Source organism: Sminthopsis crassicaudata, chromosome 1 (genome assembly GCF_048593235.1).
Source record: "Sminthopsis crassicaudata isolate SCR6 chromosome 1, ASM4859323v1, whole genome shotgun sequence".
Taxonomy (NCBI): Eukaryota; Metazoa; Chordata; class Mammalia; order Dasyuromorphia; family Dasyuridae; genus Sminthopsis; species Sminthopsis crassicaudata.
The window spans coordinates 32834720-32853127 of record NC_133617.1 but is presented as its reverse complement, the minus strand read 5'-3'; the positions used below and the strand labels follow the sequence as shown (position 1 = coordinate 32853127).

Sequence of the window (18408 nt, the reverse complement as noted above, 5' to 3'; positions counted from 1 at the left end):
CCTTCCCAAGGACCCTCAAATTTGGTTCATTAGCAAAACAAAGCCGAGTGCAGAAAAGGAGCCTGGGATTCATCAGTTTTCTTTCTAGCATTGAGTGAAACTTTTGTGTAATGAATTCATATTTTTTCTATTTAAGATATATACATTTTCCCCTTGAATGAGATGAGTCGGTTCGATAAGACGAGGGCCTCTTTCTAACACCTTAGTCAACAGATTTGGATCTGACAGGAGCAGGCTGTGTGATCACAGGATTGGGGTGGGCCCGGAAGGGGCCTCCTGCTACAGGGGGTCACCTCAGCGTGTGGGGCAAAGCTGCTGAAACTCTTCTGGGAACTGCATCTCCCTGAATTAAGACAGCACCTCCCAACACCAAGAGGATCAAAAAAGCACCTGTAAATGTAGAAATTAAGCAAAGTTGCTCTAACTTTTGGGAGTGTCTGCAAGGGTGGCCTTCGAGCCATTTCAGGTGCCCTCCCTCCAGGGTCATATGGACAATCACCAAGGGCAACTTCTGGGATGGCCTGGGAGTCATTCATCAAGGAGATTCCTGAATGCAGGACTCTGGAGAAAATGGAGGAAGGCCAAACGTGGGGTCAGTTGGTGGGAGCATCCTTAATGGCACAGCGTGTGGAGCATGATTAGCCTTGAGCCTCAGTTCAAATCCTGTCCCAGATTTCTAGCTTATGTGACTATGGACAAATCACTGACCTTTTCTCATTTATTTTTTTTTTTCAGCAGAACATATTTCAACTGTTGTGATGCCTAAAGGAGACCACCATCTATGCATGTGTTTTGCACACATTCAAGTGCCTCCATAAAGGCTAACTTAACTCATCAGAGTGGCAGCTTGTTGGTAGGGGTCCTTGGTCAGATCTCAGGGGGTTCTGGGGGCTTCTTCACAAGCTTGGTCACTCCCTTTTATCAATCTGGCCCCCTTTATTCTTCCTTTCCCCAATTTACCACTGAAAGAGGGTTTTTCTCACTTTTTTCAGCATACCTTCCTATGATCAAAGTTGAAAAATTATACAACTCACAGCACAAGCTCTTCCAAAAAATAAGTTTTTATTGTTTTGGCTGCAAATACATAAAAAAATGCATTGTAGTGTTGAATACAGCTGGTGGAAATGTGCTTTTGGATAGCAGAAAAATGGAGGGGGTGATGTATGGCGCAGAGGGACTGCCTTTCACACAAAGACAAAAGGACTAAAGGTTTCTATTTTCTGAAGTTCTATCCCAAAGCAAATCTAGTTACTGAAATGAACCCTGAAAGAATGAACAAAACTCACAATAAAACCACTTATGCAAGAAACGAAAACCAGGAAAGTGACAGTATATCACACCGTGGTGCTACAGTAAAAGCCTCTGAATTCAGTTTTCCTTTTGTCAGCACCAGGAGCTCCTGGGAGCCTGATGGGAGAGGCCAGGAATTCCTCACTGCTGAAAGCTAAGAGCTCATCCTGGTGTATGAATAGAATGCAAACCGTAGGTAAAGATGCCCAGAGATAAGATTCCCAGTCTGGCACTTCCCGAGTGACTCTGGGTAAAATCACTTAATCTCCCTTGATCTCAGTTTCCTCAAATCAAAAATGAGGGGATTGGAATAGAAGACCTCTGCGGTCCTTTTCAACTCTATAATCTTAATATTGAAATATTTAAAACTAAAGTTTCTCCTCAATCCTTTCACTCTCATACTTCCAGAGACATCCTAATCTCTACTAAAAATCAAAGCAAAATAAAACCCAGAGAAAAATATTTCAAACTTTCTCAGACTCTGATTTCAGACTCACTCATCTGAGAGAAAGTTGGAACAAGGGAAAAAATAAGCATTGTCATATGGTGACCATAAAAAGAAGTGAGTCACACAAAATTCAAATTCCATTTATACAAAAACAAAAAAGACATTCAAAACAAAAGTTTCCCTTTTTCCCCCAAGTTGATTTTTTTCGTGAGCACCAGCAAAAGTCTCATTTGGTAAGAGCTAGGAAGGCAGACCCCTCCCTCAGTCTGAGTCTCCCTCTCCCCCAGCACAGGTAGCCTTCTGTGCCACAGGCTTTGGGAGCCTTGGCCAGGGCCTTCACAGATTCCATATGGGCCCCATGGGTTATTCAATACTTCAAATTCACAGCCAGACTTCCTCTACTATCTTCTTGGGCAAGGTAAAAACCTTTCCCCAATAACTGAAATGAAGAGCCAATCACAGTGAGGCTCCTTCACCTTCCAAAATCAGGCCACGTCCCCAAGACTTCCATTTCCTCATCTGTCAAATGGGGATAATACTTGCTGTGCCTTTCTGACAGGGTTACCACAAAGATGGGGTGAGATCGCAGAGGTGAAGGAGCTGGAATAAGTTTAAAAAGTGCTCTGGATTCTTACACTTACCGCTTCTCCTCATAGCCTGGCTGGAGACACCCAAGGAAAGGAGCTCTCCCTCACAGAAAACTAGAGACATTTTTCTGTGTACACAAATGAACTAAGGGCTTTTGAGGAAATGGCCTGGGACTGAGCACACATGCTATGTCATGGGGAGGACACCACCCAAAGAGAGGTAGTTAGTGAGCATCACCTTCTGTGCATCCACAGCAGTGGTTTCTTAATCTGCTTGTCTTGGTGGCAAGTGAGATATGAAAGAACCGAGACCAGAAAAACCAGTAGTGAGCCAGATGGTTTCACATCTCACAGCCTACCCTAAACCCAGGAGAGAACGTGGCCAACAAGGCAAAACATCACTGCAAACTCCATCTGCCTTTTTCACTTTCTAGACACAGAGTTGGGCTTTGGGTACATAGAATAAGTCTCACTGGACCCCCTTAACACCCAAGACAGGAGATTAAACAGAAGTCTGGAGTCCCTGAGGTGTATTGGTTAGCATCCTCATCTGGTTTTGGCCCTGATCTCTAGGGAAGAGAGGAGGAAAGGCACGAGAGTGGAGCCATCATGACCAATGTTGTCTCAGCCTTGGACCTGCAGGATGCTTTGTTGCCATGGCTACCACAACCCCCTTAAGCTCCCTAGCGATCCCTACCCTTCCTATTTCCCCCAGTGGGCATCATCAGTACTTAGGGAAACTTTCCCCGAGTCCATAAGACTCTTAGAAGAGAAAACAACAGGGCCAAAGTGGCAGCCTTGGAGAACGGGGAAGCTTTCACAACAACATTTTGGCAGATGCTCCTCTGCAGCCCGCCTGAGAGTGCCAGGCATCTGGGCACTCTTTTTCCACCTGCTCTGGTCGAAGATGGGAGACCAGGCTTGCTTCAGCCCTGGATTATGGAGACTACTTCCCGAGGATGTGATCTCCAGAGGAGCGCCGGATGGAAGGAGCTAAGCAGAGCCTTCCCAGACAGAACTGACAACCGCCTACAAGCCAGCCTGGGCTGGGCTCTGGGCTGCATCAGGCATATTTGGCACTCTTGGGCGTTTTTCTCACACCTGCCTTATGTTCTCGCACTCCTCTCTACTCACTGGCTTTCTACTGGTGACATTCTCTCCTCATGAACACTTTATTTGTCCTGTGGAAAACAGAAACCCAAACACCATCCTGCAGCATGATGAAGGCAACCCTAATTAGGCAATAAAGCATCATTCAGATTATGTAAACCCACGTGGAGGGATGTGGGAGGAGGCTGGGAGAGGGTGGTGGGAGGAAGTGCACCAAAGTCAGAATGCACAGAAAACCCCACTGAACGTCCGCTTTAGCCAACGTCTTCACGCTTCCGATGCTCATCATGAAACAAGAACTGATAATGCTGATCAAAGAGATGTTAGGTATTAGAAAAGCACTTTCTGAGATTTGTGTGGCAGAGGGGACTTTTCTGATTTTTTTTTCCCCTCAAAAGACTCAGCTGTTTCTTTAGGAGAAAGGGAGAGAAAGGGGAAAAGTGAGTGTAAACAAATCACAGATATAAGGTCAGAGTTGCTCTCTGTCTATTTCCCGGGGCAGCTGGCTAAAACAATCCCAGATCCTGCACCGAATCAGCAGATCAAAACCCTAGAATTTCCCAACCATTCTCTGTCCAGCAAGTTGGCAAGAGAAGGCAAATTCAAGCCCAATCAGAGGTGATCTTCAGAGGAAAACTTCAGGGCCTACCATCTCTGAAGTCCCAGTTACAACTCTGCTTCCTAATCACCATGGTTGTCATGAGCACCAGGATAAATGAATTTAAGTAAATGGGTAAACAATGAAAACATGCACCTTATTATACAATTTGTGAGTATTCACATACACATACACTTCATGAAGTCTAACCTACTTACTGCCTTAAATATTTTGAGAACACTGATTTAGAAGGGAAAGGCAGGTCAGAAAAGCAAAACGCCAATTTCACATTTGGAGAAGATTGAAAGTCTGCTTGTCCCCTCCTTACCCACAACCCCAGTCCCCTTCCCACTCCCATCCCCCTTCTGAAGTACTATTGGGCAGCTCGGGCTCAGGCCCCTTCCCCAACAGCCCAAGAAGCCATTGCAGAGTGGCTGGAGAGACAAAAGCCAAGGCTGCGTTCCTCTTCACCACTTGCTCTCTCTCTGTTGCCCCAACTCCCAAGCAGTATTCATTTTCACTCTGGATAACTCACACTAGGCTGAAAGGGGTCTGATCCTGTGAAGAATGGGTTTGCCAGAGAAAACTTCAAGGAACAGCTGGCTCTGAGGGGCAGTCAAATCTAGAAAGGTGGGTGGCTAAATTCCCTTTTGATCTGCTGCTGATCTGAATTAAAGTTCTCAGAGGAGGGACATCTCTCCTCTCCTACTCTACTCTGAGGGACAAGCCTCCTCTGGGAAAAGTCTTTCTCTTTCAGGAAAGCCCTACCAGCCCTCTTTCTCCCTTGCAGCTTCTTCTGTGAGCTTCTCTGAACGTTCCTAATCCACATCGAAGGGTAGGTAACTCCCTAAGGACTTTGTGCTACTGCTGCAGTCCTTTTTCCAAATTCCCAATCAGGAAGCAAGTCCAAAGAAGGATAACTGAATGCTGAGATGTGTCCTTGGCCTGGAGGGGGATTTATCAGAGAAACTTAAGATTACTTTCTATGCAAATCAGGCCCCCAAATGGTGGAAATAAAATGTACTTAGTTTTACCTATACTGCAGTGGAAATGTGGATGAGAGAAGGGGGGAGCTTAGAAGACCACCCAGAACTCTGAAGGATTAGCTCTGCCGTCACACATATGATGCTCACTGCCTAATCCCGGCAGTAGTGAGTGAAGAAAGCAGCCTCTTACCTATCACCTTCAGGAAAAATTAAGTGGTTCCGGCATATTTTTAAAAGGAGAACAATGGGACACTTTCCCAAGGACTGGGAAATTAATCCCCCCCCCCCTCTCCCCAAGTAGCTGGAAGCAGCAGCAGCAGGGCGGGCTTTCACGGCTGGAGTAAAGCTCTTTGATGGTGACAGAGGCCACGTGGAAGCAGCCTCCATGGAGGATCACCGGCTAGGAAGCAAGCTTCTGCACACCACACATTTCGAGTGCTTTCGATCCTAATGGGAGCTTTTCTCTATTTAAAAGATCCACCCTACCAACACAGCCAGTCACTTGCAGATGGACCAATTCCCACGTGTGGGACCTCTCCCTGGATCAGGGGCTCAGGTACCTCCCGATCCACAGATGCCTCCAAAGACCTATCCAGTACAAAACCTCAACCACCTGAACAGGGAGCTAGATGGGTTCCCTTTGCTCAGACTTTGCCCAGAGGAATTTCTTTGGTCCGAAAATCTTGGGTTGAGAGGCTGTGGAAGATTAATCTTGGATAGAGGCTGCGCTGACCAGGAAGAGAGTAAGACAGGACCTGGCTTTTCAGAAACTGATGTTTAAGAACAGTGGCTTCTTCTGGGAGCCTCTTCTCTATTTTGTAAAAGGCTCTCAATCCCTTTAGTAACTGAAGCTCACAAGCCAACGGAGGGAAACAGTGGATATCCCAGTTGCCGGGAAGGCTGCGAGCCTCCTACCCCCGCACTCAGTTCTCATATCAGGGATATCATATATCCCTGATAATACATAAGCCGCCCCATGGCCTGCTATCTCTCCAAACCACTATTTTCCAGATGGAGGCAGCAGCTTTTCTTGTTCTTCTATCCCTGCCCCAGAATGACTTGGTTCTTGAGGCAGCCTGAGCGCTCCCCAAGAAGGCACTCCCTCCCTCCCCCCCAACTCCCTGCCATGCAGTGAGATCAGGTGGCCTGCAGCAGCGGCCGCGCAGAAATCTAAGTGTATTTACAAGCTACAGGTGCCTGTCGAAGTTGCCGGCAGACACCTTCCAAATGCTACATCAGGAGAGGTGGAGTCAGAGAAAAGCAGCCCTCCTCACCACCACAAAGTACAGAGAGAGAAACACGAGCCCAGAGTCTGGAAACACAGATGGGCATGCGAAGGCTTTAACCAACCACAGGATGGAGTCTCCCTTTTTTTATCCTGAAATCATTGTACTCCCCCAGCCTTCCAGAAAAACTGGTCTGGAGTGAAGTAGGGTCGGGCCCAGGCTGATCAAGCACAGACATTTCCCTTTTTCTGGACCAGCTCTCGCCACCTGAATCCCAGAGAAGCGGATGCCTGAGGTCACAAAGCGCAGGAACCCCATCATGCCGAGTTCCAGCAGACGGGCTATTGCTGTGGGCAGGACCCCGACCTGCTACAAACCTGAGCTGGGCATTTCTGCTGAGATGCAAACTGTTATCAGAGGCAAGTCCCACGGAGGCAGGGAAGCGGAGTTTGGGGAGAAGCCAAGGAGCCGGGCTCTGGGATCCCTGAGCTGGCGGCAGAGGTTCAGGGCTGCTGCGAGGCCCCCGTCCTCTTGTCGATCCTGGTGACAGCCTCCGAGGCTTGCTCCGGTAACTGTGATGGGTCCGTGAGGATGGAGGTGGTCGTGCTCAGCTGGCGGAGGGCGAGCAGAACCACTGCAGGAGACGAGGGATGAGGGGACTTAGCTCCGCCACACAGCCCCGACGACATGCACCTTTCCCCCCAGCAACCCCCCCCAACCACCCTGTTGGGGATGACGAGCCGCCCACTCACTTGGCCTGAGAACAGGGAGGGAGCAGTGCTGGTCCAGCCAGGAGAGTGCGCTCTGATGGAGCTCGTGCAGGTTGGTGGTTGACACCATGCCCTTGAACGACTCAAACAATGGTTTGATGATGATGCTGAACTGCCCAGCACGTAGGTTAAGGAAAACATGAGAACCACCGAGGGTTAAGGGACCATCTGATGCCCTTCTTCCCTCCTCCTGGGGTTTTCCCTTTAATCTCTTACTGACCTCCTGAGATGGCCACCAACATCACACAAGAGAGGGCTGGGATCCAAGGGTGACAATACTACGACTGGACAGAGCCCTAGAGGTCACCTAGTCTTGAGCCCCTCATTTCAAAGGTGAAAAAGTTTAGATCTGGAGAGATGACATGACTTGCCTTTGTAACTGGTAGACATGGATCTGAACTTGAGACCCACCGCTCCAAATTCAGCACTTGTTGTTCATCCCACTCTACTACACTACCTTCTATGCCCACAAAGTCAATGTTGGACTAAAAATGCCTTTCTCCATGTAGTTTCTAAACATCTTAGATTCTGTAACTGATGGGTAGAAAGCTCCAAATTAATGCAGGACAGTTCTTGTCACAAACAAAATAATAGAAAATGCTCCTTCTTTACTGGCACTTTGTCCCCTGGCTACAAACATACGCAAGTCTTCCTTTACCTAAAACAAAAACTTTTCCCTTGCTCTTGTCATTCTTTGGCGCCATCATCTTGTCTCTTCTTCCTCTTTACCCTCTGCCTCCATTTCCTTACACCCTGCCTCAATTCAGCCACCACTATGGCTGCAAACTCTACTGCTTTACTGAAACTGGTTTCTGTTGGGTCACCAGATTCCTTTTTATTTGCCACAACCAATGGCCTTTTCTCATCATTTCTGACTTTCTTATTGCATCTGGAAGTTGACCCCTCTCCTCTCTTTGAATACTCTCACTTTTTTTTGGTTGTCCAAGATACTGCTCATACATGGTTCTCTTCCTCCCTAACACCACAAATCCTCAGTCTCTTTCACTGGCCATCCTTTTCCTGTGTCCTAAATTTGAGTTTCCTTTAAGGTTCTTCCCTGGGTCCTTCTCTTCTTTTCCAATACTCTTTCCATTATCACTTAAGTCATTGCTATGGAACTAATTATGAACTCTCTGTAGATGACACTTGAATTCACATATCCAGCCCCAATCCCTTCCCTCGATTCCAGTCCTGTATTCCCAAACGATTGCTAGATACCTCTATCCAGAAACTTATTGACTTCCTAAACGTGTGTTCAGAACTGACCTTGTCACTGCTCTGTCTTCAGAATTATCTTTGCTTCAGTTTTAATTGCTAGATCCTATAGGTTCTTTATCCCGGATCATTTTTTCATCATTCACAATGTCATTGGCATTTTAGTTCAGATACTGATCATCTTCCCATGGTCCCTTGTTAAAACAGCCTTCTAATTGGCCTAGCTTCTTTAAAGCTGGTGTCAAAGAAAGATTTTAATATGTAAGTATGATAATGTCATGACCTTACTCAAAAATACTAAGGAGCTGCTACAGAAGGAAAAAAAAATTTAAATTAGAAGAACATGCCATGTGCTGAGTGAAACGAGCAGAACCAGAAGATCATTATACACTTCAACAATGATACTGTACGAGGATGTATGCTGATGGAAGTGGATTTCTTCGACATAGAGAAGAGCTAATCCAATTCCAATTGATCAATGATGGACAGAATCAGTTACACCCAGAAAAGGAACACTGGGAAATGAATGTAAACTGTTATTTTTACCTTCTGAATCCAATTCTTCCTGTGCAACAAAAAATTCGGTTCTACACACATATATTGTATCTAGAATATACTGTAATATATTTAACATGTATAAGACTGCTTGCCATCTGGGGGGAGGGGTTTGGGGGAGGAAGGGAAAAAATCTGAATAGAAGTAAGTGCAAGGGATAATGTTGTAAAAAATTACCCATGCATATGTACTGTCAAAAAAATGTTATAATTATAAAATAAAATAAAATTAAAAAAAAAAAATAGGGGAAAAAAAAAAAAAAAAAAAAAGAAGAACATGCCATGTCAAGCTGTGTCTCAGCAACCCTGTCCAATCAACGTTAGAAAAACAATTCCCCAAGAATTTGTAACCCACATGTGCAAAAATGTTTGTGGCAGCCCTGGAAACAGTGGATGCTCATCTGTTAGGGAATGGCTGAATAAATTATGGTACATGAATGTTATAGAGTATCGTTGTTCTATAAGAAATGACCAGCAGGATGATTTGAGAGGCCTGGAGAGACTCACATGAAATGACGCTAAGTGAAGTGACTAGAACTAAGAGAACATTGTACACAGCAACAACAAGATTATATGATGATCAACTGTGATAGATTTGGCTCTTTTCAATAGTAAGGTGGTTCAGGGCAAATCCAATAGACTTGTGGAAAAGAGCCATCTGCATCCAGAAAGAGAATTATGGAGTCTGAGTGTGGATCAAAGCGTAACAGTTTCATCTGTTTTGTTCTTGTTTGCTTTTTTTTTTTTGTTTTTCTTTCTCATTTTCTTCCCCTTTTTATATAATTTTTTCTGTGCAGCCTGATAAAGGTGGAAATATGTTTAGAAGAATTGCACATATTTAACTTACTTGATGTCTAGGGGAGGTAAGGAGGAAGAAGAGAGGGAGAAAAATTTGGAATACAAGGTTTTGCCTTGAAAACCATTTTTGCATGTATTTTGACAATAAAAAGCTACTATTAATACAGAGAATTGACTTTAATTTATAAGAAATCAAGCCATTCTCCAATTGATAAATGGTCAAAGGATATGAACAGACAATGTTCAGATGATGAAATTAAAACTATTTCTACTCATATGAAAGAGTGTTCCAAATCACTATTGATCAGAGAAATGCAAATTAAGACAACTCTGAGGTATCATTACACACCTGTCAGATTGGCTAAGATGACAGGAACAAATAATGATGAATGTTGGAGGGGATGTGGGAAAACTGGGACACTGATGCATTGTTGGTGGAGTTGTGAAAGAATCCAGCCATTCTGGAGAGCAATCTGGAATTATGTCCAAAAAGTTATCAAAATGTGCATACCCTTTGATCCAGCCATACTACTACTGGGTTTATATCCCAAAGAAATACTAAAGAAGGGAAAGGGACCTGTATGTGCCAAAATGTTTGTGGCAGCCCTTTTCATAGTGGCTAGAAGTTGGAAGATGAATGGATGTCCATCAATTGGAGAATGGTTGGGTAAATTATGGTATATGAAGGTTATGGAATATTATTGCTCTGTAAGAAATGACCAGCAGGAGGAATACAGAGAGGCTTGGAGAGACTTAAATCAACTGTTGCTGAGTGAAACGAGCAGAACCAGAAGATCATTATACACTTCAACAATGATACTGTACGAGGATGTATGCTGATGGAAATGGATTTCTTCAACACAGAGAAGAGCTAATCCAATTCCAATTGATTAATGATGGACAGAACCAGCTACACCCAGAGAAGGAACACTGGGAAATGAATGTAAACTGTTATTTTTACCTTCTGAATCCAATTCTTCCTGTGCAACAAAAAATTCGGTTCTACACACATATATTGTATCTAGAATATACTGTAATATATTTAACATATATAAGACTGCCTGCCATCTGGGGGGAGGGGGTTGGGGGAGGAAGGGAAAAAATCTGAATAGAAGTAAGTGCAAGGGATAATGTTGTAAAAAATTACTCATGCATATGTACTGTCAAAAAATGTTATAATTATAAAATAAAATAAAAATAAAAATAAAAATAAAAGCTACTATTAAAAAGAAAAACAATCCCCACTACAACTCTCTCAGTAAGTGGCTCTGTGGCCTCTGTTCAGTTCATTGCACATTGTCTCGTCATATGGCGATTAAAAAAAATTAGACACTATACATATACATGTATATAAGTGTCTAATCTTTTTATCTGAATTGAGATAAACTTGTTAAATAGTGTGACTTATTTCTGATACAAGATCTAAAAGGGGCATTTATATTTGACACTGTGTGACCACTATAGAATGTAAATTCTGTGAGGGGAAGGTTGTTTTTTCCAATGTAAAAATTTAATCTAAATAATTAATTTTAAAGAAATGAAGAAAGTTAGATGCACTGCAATTAAGCTGTTTTACTCAGGAGAATACTGACTCATTTTGATTGCTTGGTGACTAAAACAAGAATGCATGGTACCCACGAATAAACCAAAGTAAACTGAAGTAGTGAAACTAAAGTCAGTATTTATATGTTCTTTCAAATTGCCTTATGCATATAACTTGCCACCATAAAGATGGGTACCGATTAAGTCTCTCTGGAAGGCTATCATCTCCGAGAATCAGCACTAAAACCACTGATAAAGCAGCTCACTCAGGTTTTGCAGATGTTTCAGAGGCAGAACCAAAGTGGCCTGGAGCTATGTGGTGGCCCTATGCTGCCATATATCCTTCCCAATCACCTCCCTATGCCCTGGCCCCCACTTTCCTCCCCACGCCATGCAGTTTCTAAGCTGGGGAGCAAGAACTAGTTCAGGATTCAGCACCTCAGACTGGCCTGGCCACCTGCCTGTGTCCCCAAGCACTTCCCCTTGATGCTGGGATCAGCTGATATGTCTCTGAAATGAGGTTCTTGGACTAAATGATTCTTTTGACTCTTAAGTCCTGGGATCCTATAAGCAAACTTCCTGATGGGCAATATCCTTTGCTAGCAAGGACTCGGACTAACTCCCATCACTGGAACAAGGAACCTGAGGACCATCTCACCAAATCCCCGGCCAGGCCTCTCTACTCTGCCAGACCCAGTGGAGTTAACTACCTCAATAAACTCAATGAAAACCCACTGACAACAATTCTTGGGGATGCTTCTGAAGAACAAGAAGTGTTATTTCTCTGTAATTTCCTCTCCTGTCCTCCTCCACTTCCCTCCCCCCTCCCCATCCAGTAGATTCTGATAGGGCCCAGGGCTCGGGGACAGAATGAAACAAAAGATACAATCCAGAACTTCCAATTCTGTAGAGTCCGACTTTTTACATAATCATCAAACATGTCCCGCATATGATCACATTGGCGACGAGTCACAGGGACCCCTGTGGCAGGGAGCTGCTGCTGACAGGAGCTGAAACAACAAGGTCAGAAATATGCTAAATAATTCTGAGTCAGTCACCTGAGCTCAGGCATCCTCCATGGTGATGGGGGCTAGAAAGACCCCAGTTTCCCCACTTTCTGATGTTCAGCATCCTGATGGGAAATGTTCTCTGACCCCACCGTGCCTAAGGCGGTGTCTCACATGATGGTGGCGTTTAGCTCCTCAATCTCCTCCCGAAGGCGCCGCGCTTCCTCCTGCATCTGGCTTCTCTCCTGCTGAAGTTTGGCAATGTACTCTACTGTTTTCTGCAGGGTGATGGCGTGGCTGGTCTACAGAAAGGGAAAGTCGGCCCTCTCAGTGAGCCCAGTGACAGAGGGGAAGGCAAAAAGCTCCCTCCTGTGCATAAGACTTCCAAGAACCATCCCCATGTTCTCAGTCAACTTACCAATTTGCAGTTGTTGGAGATCAAACTGTTTAAGGTTCCAAAGCCAATCTTAATGTTGAAACGTCTCTTCTGTTCAGCTGATATGTGCTTCATTCTCCGGCTCTGATTGAGGAAGCAGATGTGTTACACCTGACTACACTGGGCCCCCTTGGGACTAGAACTTGTATTTGCTGCCTCATATTTTAATGTGATCAACCTTACATAAGAGAGTTAGTTGCAAATGTTTCTCTTGACTGGTAATAATACTGCATTTGGAAAGAAAATTAAAAAAAATACAACCCACTGAAGTCATCAGAAAGCCAAGATACTTTTTATAAACACTGCCACAGAGTTCCCAAGTCTGGAACAGATCAAAATTGGTTGATGTATAACTCTTCTCTGACTCTTACCAAAAGATACAATCCTCAGCAAATGTGGTTGGTCCTTCTCATAGATAGAGAGGGCAGTTCGGAAGCATTAATTAAATTGTTTACTATGTGCCAGGTACCATGCTAAAGCACTGTGAATACAAAGAAAAGCCACACCACGGTCCTAGCTCTCAAGGAGTTCATGCTCTTACTGGGAAATGAGTGTAAACTGTTAGCATTATTTTTGTTTTTCTCCCCAGATTTTTTTTAGCTTCCGAATACAATCCTTCCTTTGCAACAACAACAACAACAAAATTCGGTTCTGCACATATATATTGTATCTAGGATATGCTATAAGATATTTAATATGTATGGGAATGCCTGCCATCTAGGGGAGGGAGTGGAGGGAAGGAGGGGAAAAACTCGAAACAGTAGTGAGTGCAAGGGATAATGTTGTAAAAAATTACCTATGCATATGTACTGTCAAAAATGTTATAATTATAAAATTAATTTAAAAAAAAAGGAATTCATGTTCTTGAAGGCGAGATAACACAAGGAGACAAAGCTCAAGTAAAGGTGCTAACAGATGGGGGGGACTGAGAAAGGCTCTTGTGGAAAGTGGGATGCATTCAGTCTTGAAGGAAGAGGCAAAAGTGAGAAGGGAAAACATCCTAAGCATCAGAGAAAGCCGAGAGTGATAAACGTAGAATAAGAAGGTGGCTAGCACGGGTAGGTTGCAGAATATGTGGAGTGCAATCAAGTGCAAGAAGACTGGACAGGTAAGAAGGAAGTGATTAGGGAAGAGTTCCCATTTGATTCTGGAGCTACTGAGACTTACAGAGTAGGGGTGAGTCAGGCTTACTCATCATTACCAAGCAATAGATATTGGAGAACCTTCTCAATAGCACTTGGTAGAACCTGATTCCTGACAGATGAAAGAACTGGCTCACTTAGAAAGAAGATGGCACAAAGAAGCTACGATGCTTTAGCTCTCAAGATCTATTGAGCTTGTTCCAGCTCTCCTTCCTAATCTAGCCCTAGAGTGCTTATCCACAATAGAGAAGTGCCTCATGGGTTCCTAGCTGCCCTCTCTCTTTCACCATCTCCAAAGGGACCCCAAACCAGAGAATGAGATACCTTGAATGCAGCCACATTTGGGGGGTCTGTAGTGGATTTCCCTGAGCAGTTCTGGGGAGACTGAGGACTGGGGCTTTGTTCAGATGCACAAGGAGAGGCCTGACCAGAGTTCGGACAATCTCGGCCTGAAAAGCAAGAATACAAACTCTTCTTAGAAATGAAACCCAATATATTGATTCAACCATCCTGTAGAACCATTTGGAACCATGCCCAAAAGACTATAAAACCATGCATACCTTTTGACCAAACAATACCACTATTAAGATCTGTATCCCAAAGAGATTAAAAAAAAAAAAGGGCCTATGTGTACAAGAATATTTATAACAGTTATTTTTGTGGTGGCAAAGAATTAAAAAATGAGGGGATGTCCATCAAACAGGGAATGACTGAACAAGTTGTTGTATGTGATTGTGAGAGAACACTATTGTGCTATTAAAAATGATGAGCAAATAGATTGAAAAAAAACATACCTTGAAAGACATCCATATAAAGTGAAGTGGATAGAGCTAGGATAACATTGTATACAGTAACAGCAATATTATATCATGATCAATTATGAATGACTTAAGTTATTCTCAGCAATGCAATGATCCAAGACAATTTTGAAGAATTTATGATGAAAAATGCTATCTATATCTAGAAAAAGAATTGATGAAGTCTAATTGCAGACTGAAGCATACTTTCTCCTTTATTCTTGTGTTTGTCTGTGTCTTCTTTTACAACATGACAAACATGAAAATGTGACTTGTGACTTATCTTCTCAATGAGAGGGGAAGGGAAGAATTTGGAACTAAAAATTTTTTTTAAAGTACGTTAAAAATTGTTTTTACATGTAATTGATGGGAAAAATAATAATTTTAAATTTTAAAAAATACAAGTATGTCTGATGAGGAAAAAAAGAAATGGAACCCAAACAAAACAGTTCAGCAAATAATAGACGGAAGGTCTTTCTACAAGCTTCCAAGCTTCCAAATAAATCAAACATTTACACTAAATTTTAATACCACAAAATTAGTCAATTCACAAAGATTTTCCCTTCTTCTTTACCAAAGATTGAAGAATATAAACATAAAGAGTTCTACTTAGTGAAAAAATGGTTTCCAATGGACCCAGAATAACATCTGCCTTCATGTGAACCCAAAAGGATTGCCAAAGTAACAGATTCAACCTGAACTCTACCTCTGACAAGACTATGGATATTCAAATAACAGTTTACATTTACATATCACTTACAGTCAGAAAGCAATATATGGACAATGTTTCATTTAATGCCACAATATCGTTAAGAAATAATAAGTATTTATCTTTAGAAACAATCTGGGTCTTTAAGATCTTTTTCTGACCTATACCTGAACACTCAGAAATCTCAGAAATTATCATTTCGGAGGTGAATTGTAAATGGTTTTTCCTTAAATGCATTAAATTATACTTGTCCACAATGAAGTTCAAATCCAACATTCTTGTCAAATCCATTTGCACAACCTTGAGAACTTTCCACAATGTGATCTTATCAGCTTGGCATTTTACTAAATCAATACACAAATATAAGGAATTGAACACTCATGGTCAGGGATAGTGTGCCAAGGCTGGTAAAAAAAAAAAAAAAACCCCTACATATTTTCCTAAAACTTTGCAAATAAATAAGAGCTTTAAACTGGGAGAAAAAAAAGAAAAGAACATATATATATGCATGTCTGTATGTATTTACTGAGCTAAATTTCATAAAGAGTAGCTACAGAGTAGGAAGCAAGAAGCAGAAGCTGATAGGAGACCAGAAAACACATGGTCTCAGTTATACATATACAATATACAAACACGGTGAACTAGAGATATTAATACTAGGCAACAAATCAGCCCTCACAAGCATCAGAAAAAATTGATGGGATAGGACCCATGATTGCAACATGGTTCTGGAAGGGTAGACTTTATTAAAATAAAAGAGGATAAGTAAAAAGAGAGACTGTAGCATTGTATATTAAAAAGATAGACTCATAAAGAACACTGGGACTTGAGTGTAAAATGTTTGCACTACTGTCTTTCTACCCAGGTTATTTATACCTTTGGAATCCAATTCTTAGCAAAAAGAAATTTGGTTTTATACACATATATTGTATCTAGGTTATACTGTAACACATTTAATATGTATGGGATTGCCTGTCATCTAGGGGAGGGAGAGGAAAATTTGGAAAAATGAATACAAGGGATAATGTTGTTAAAAAAAATTACCCATGTATATGTACTGTCAAAAAATTATAATTATAAAATTAATAAAAAAAGAAAAAGAAAAAAAAAAAAGATAAAGATAGACTCATGTTAAGAAAAGCTGGGAACCAAAGGGCAGAAACTTGGTGGAGGGTATTTTAGTGAAGATAAAGAAAAGCATCATAAGGGCACAGTGGAAACCACCTGGACAGAAAGTAGAAACAGACAAATAAATGAGTTTGAGGAAGTGATGACAAGCTTAAAACAGGAGTGATAGAATCATGATGAGGATTCAATTATCCAGATCCTTGGTGAGGGGTTCTTTTCTTGCCAAAGGCAGAGGACCTTACCATTTCTTGCCCTGCTTCAAAAATGTCAACCTTCAAAAAATGGTGAAATGACTAAGGGGGACCTGGACATGACTGTCACTATTGAAGAGATCTAACTGCTTGGGTGAAATAATGGGAACCTTAAGGAGAAATTACTATTCCACTTTGAAATCTGTGATAAAGGAAATGAAAGCCAAGAATAGATTGTGAAAGAACAAATCTTAAAATTTTTTTTTCAATTATCAAACATTTGGTTTTTTTTCTCCTTCTTATCCCATCCCTGCACATACACACACACACACAAAGAAAAAAAAAGAAAGAAAAAGAAATACAAAAAAGTTATATCATACAAATATAGTTAAGCAAAACAGATTCCCACTTGGGCCACATCCAAAACTTGTATTTCACATTTTGCATATTAAGTTCATTCTGACCACGAAGGGGTAGCATTCTTCAACAGTCCTTGAAAAAAGAGATTTTAAGAAGCTCACAGAAAAGGTAAGTAGGACTCCACAGCCTAAACCCTTTCAGGGGATGCCAGACCTGTAAGCAATGGTAAACTATCAAGAAGGAAATTCTGAAAAGACAAAAGTGAAACAACTGTGATAAGGAACGGGGCAGGAAGTTGTCTAAAAGACTGATGAGATGATAACACAAAATATAGAGAAGGTAGAAATAGTCAACTGTGACTTTAATCCTGTTTTATTAAGGAGAATGGCTTCTGGACTGGAAAGGATGGAACAGAACTAGCTAATAGAGAACTGAAACCCAATAGAAATAGAGAGATAAAAACATAACCCCAAGCTGCTCTTGATTAGTACAGACAAATGACATTCTATAACACCAACAAAATTGTCAAATGAGCCCTAAAAGAAGCACGGTGGGATCAAGGAATGGCAGAAGTCCCAATTTCAAAAAAGTTAAGAGAGCAGAGCCTGAAAATTATAGGCCACTAAGAGCTTTGACTTCAGTTTCTGGTAAAATTCAAGGATATACAATATTAAAAGTAATTAGAAGTTATAAAAGTTTTTTCTTGTGATCCCAAGGAACTGGCAGGTCAGCATCAAGAGCAAACTTTGCCAATTTTTCATTTCCTTTTCTGACTAAACTGATATATCAAAACAGTTTTATATACGGGTTTACCTAGATTGCAGAAAAACACTTGACGAAGTCTATGATGCTTTTGTTAATTTGACAGAGACATAGGCTAGAAAACTGTACAATCATGTGAAATATTTTAAAGGTTAAAGGGACAGACCCCAAGAATAGACACTAACAGTTTAATATTTTTTTGTTACGAGGGATACTCCTTAGATAAGAGTGGGCAAAAGGGCATAATTGGAGATAAATCTGAGGTCAAAAATAGAAAATTTGATGATATCTTGGAAGCAGATCTCTTGGGAGTTCTCTATGAATGTGTCCTTGGATTTGAATATCTACGTTAGGATTTAATATGCACTTTTTAAAAAACCTGAAAATCATATTTAATAAATGAATTCATGGCTTCATATAAAGTCATCATTTTGTTTACATACTGAAATGTACATGTCTATTGATGATTAAGTTCACAATAAAAGGAAAATTTAAGATTAAAAAAATCTTTTCTACCTGGGAAAAAAATGTCTAAGTTGAATGTTGATCAACACATGACACAAGACGATGACACAAAAGTAGGAGAGAAAGCTAACATACTTTTAGATGACAGAATAAGGATTTTAAAACTTTTCAACAGACTAGTACAGAGATTCAGTTAAATAGTAAGGTATTTAGTCTTAAGTACCAAGTCTTACAGTTCCAAAAGTAATTTTACCAATACAAAATGGAAGAAGACCACGGGTAGATGG

At 41.7% G+C, this 18408-nt stretch overlaps 1 protein-coding gene across 1 annotated transcript in view; it reads right to left on the bottom strand.

Moving 5' to 3' along the window:
• Positions 1–1043: 1043 nt before the first annotated feature.
• MLXIP (MLX interacting protein) overlaps positions 1044–18408 on the bottom strand; it is a 66707-nt gene continuing 49342 nt past the window's right edge. The window contains exons 12-17 of the mRNA XM_074298199.1: positions 14034–14158; positions 12550–12651; positions 12306–12433; positions 12011–12134; positions 6998–7127; positions 1044–6879 (exon numbers count right to left, since the gene is read on the bottom strand). Of these exons, the coding sequence (XP_074154300.1) occupies positions 6749–6879; positions 6998–7127; positions 12011–12134; positions 12306–12433; positions 12550–12651; positions 14034–14158 (740 nt within the window). The 3' untranslated portion in view covers positions 1044–6748. The remainder of the gene's footprint in view (positions 6880–6997; positions 7128–12010; positions 12135–12305; positions 12434–12549; positions 12652–14033; positions 14159–18408) is intronic.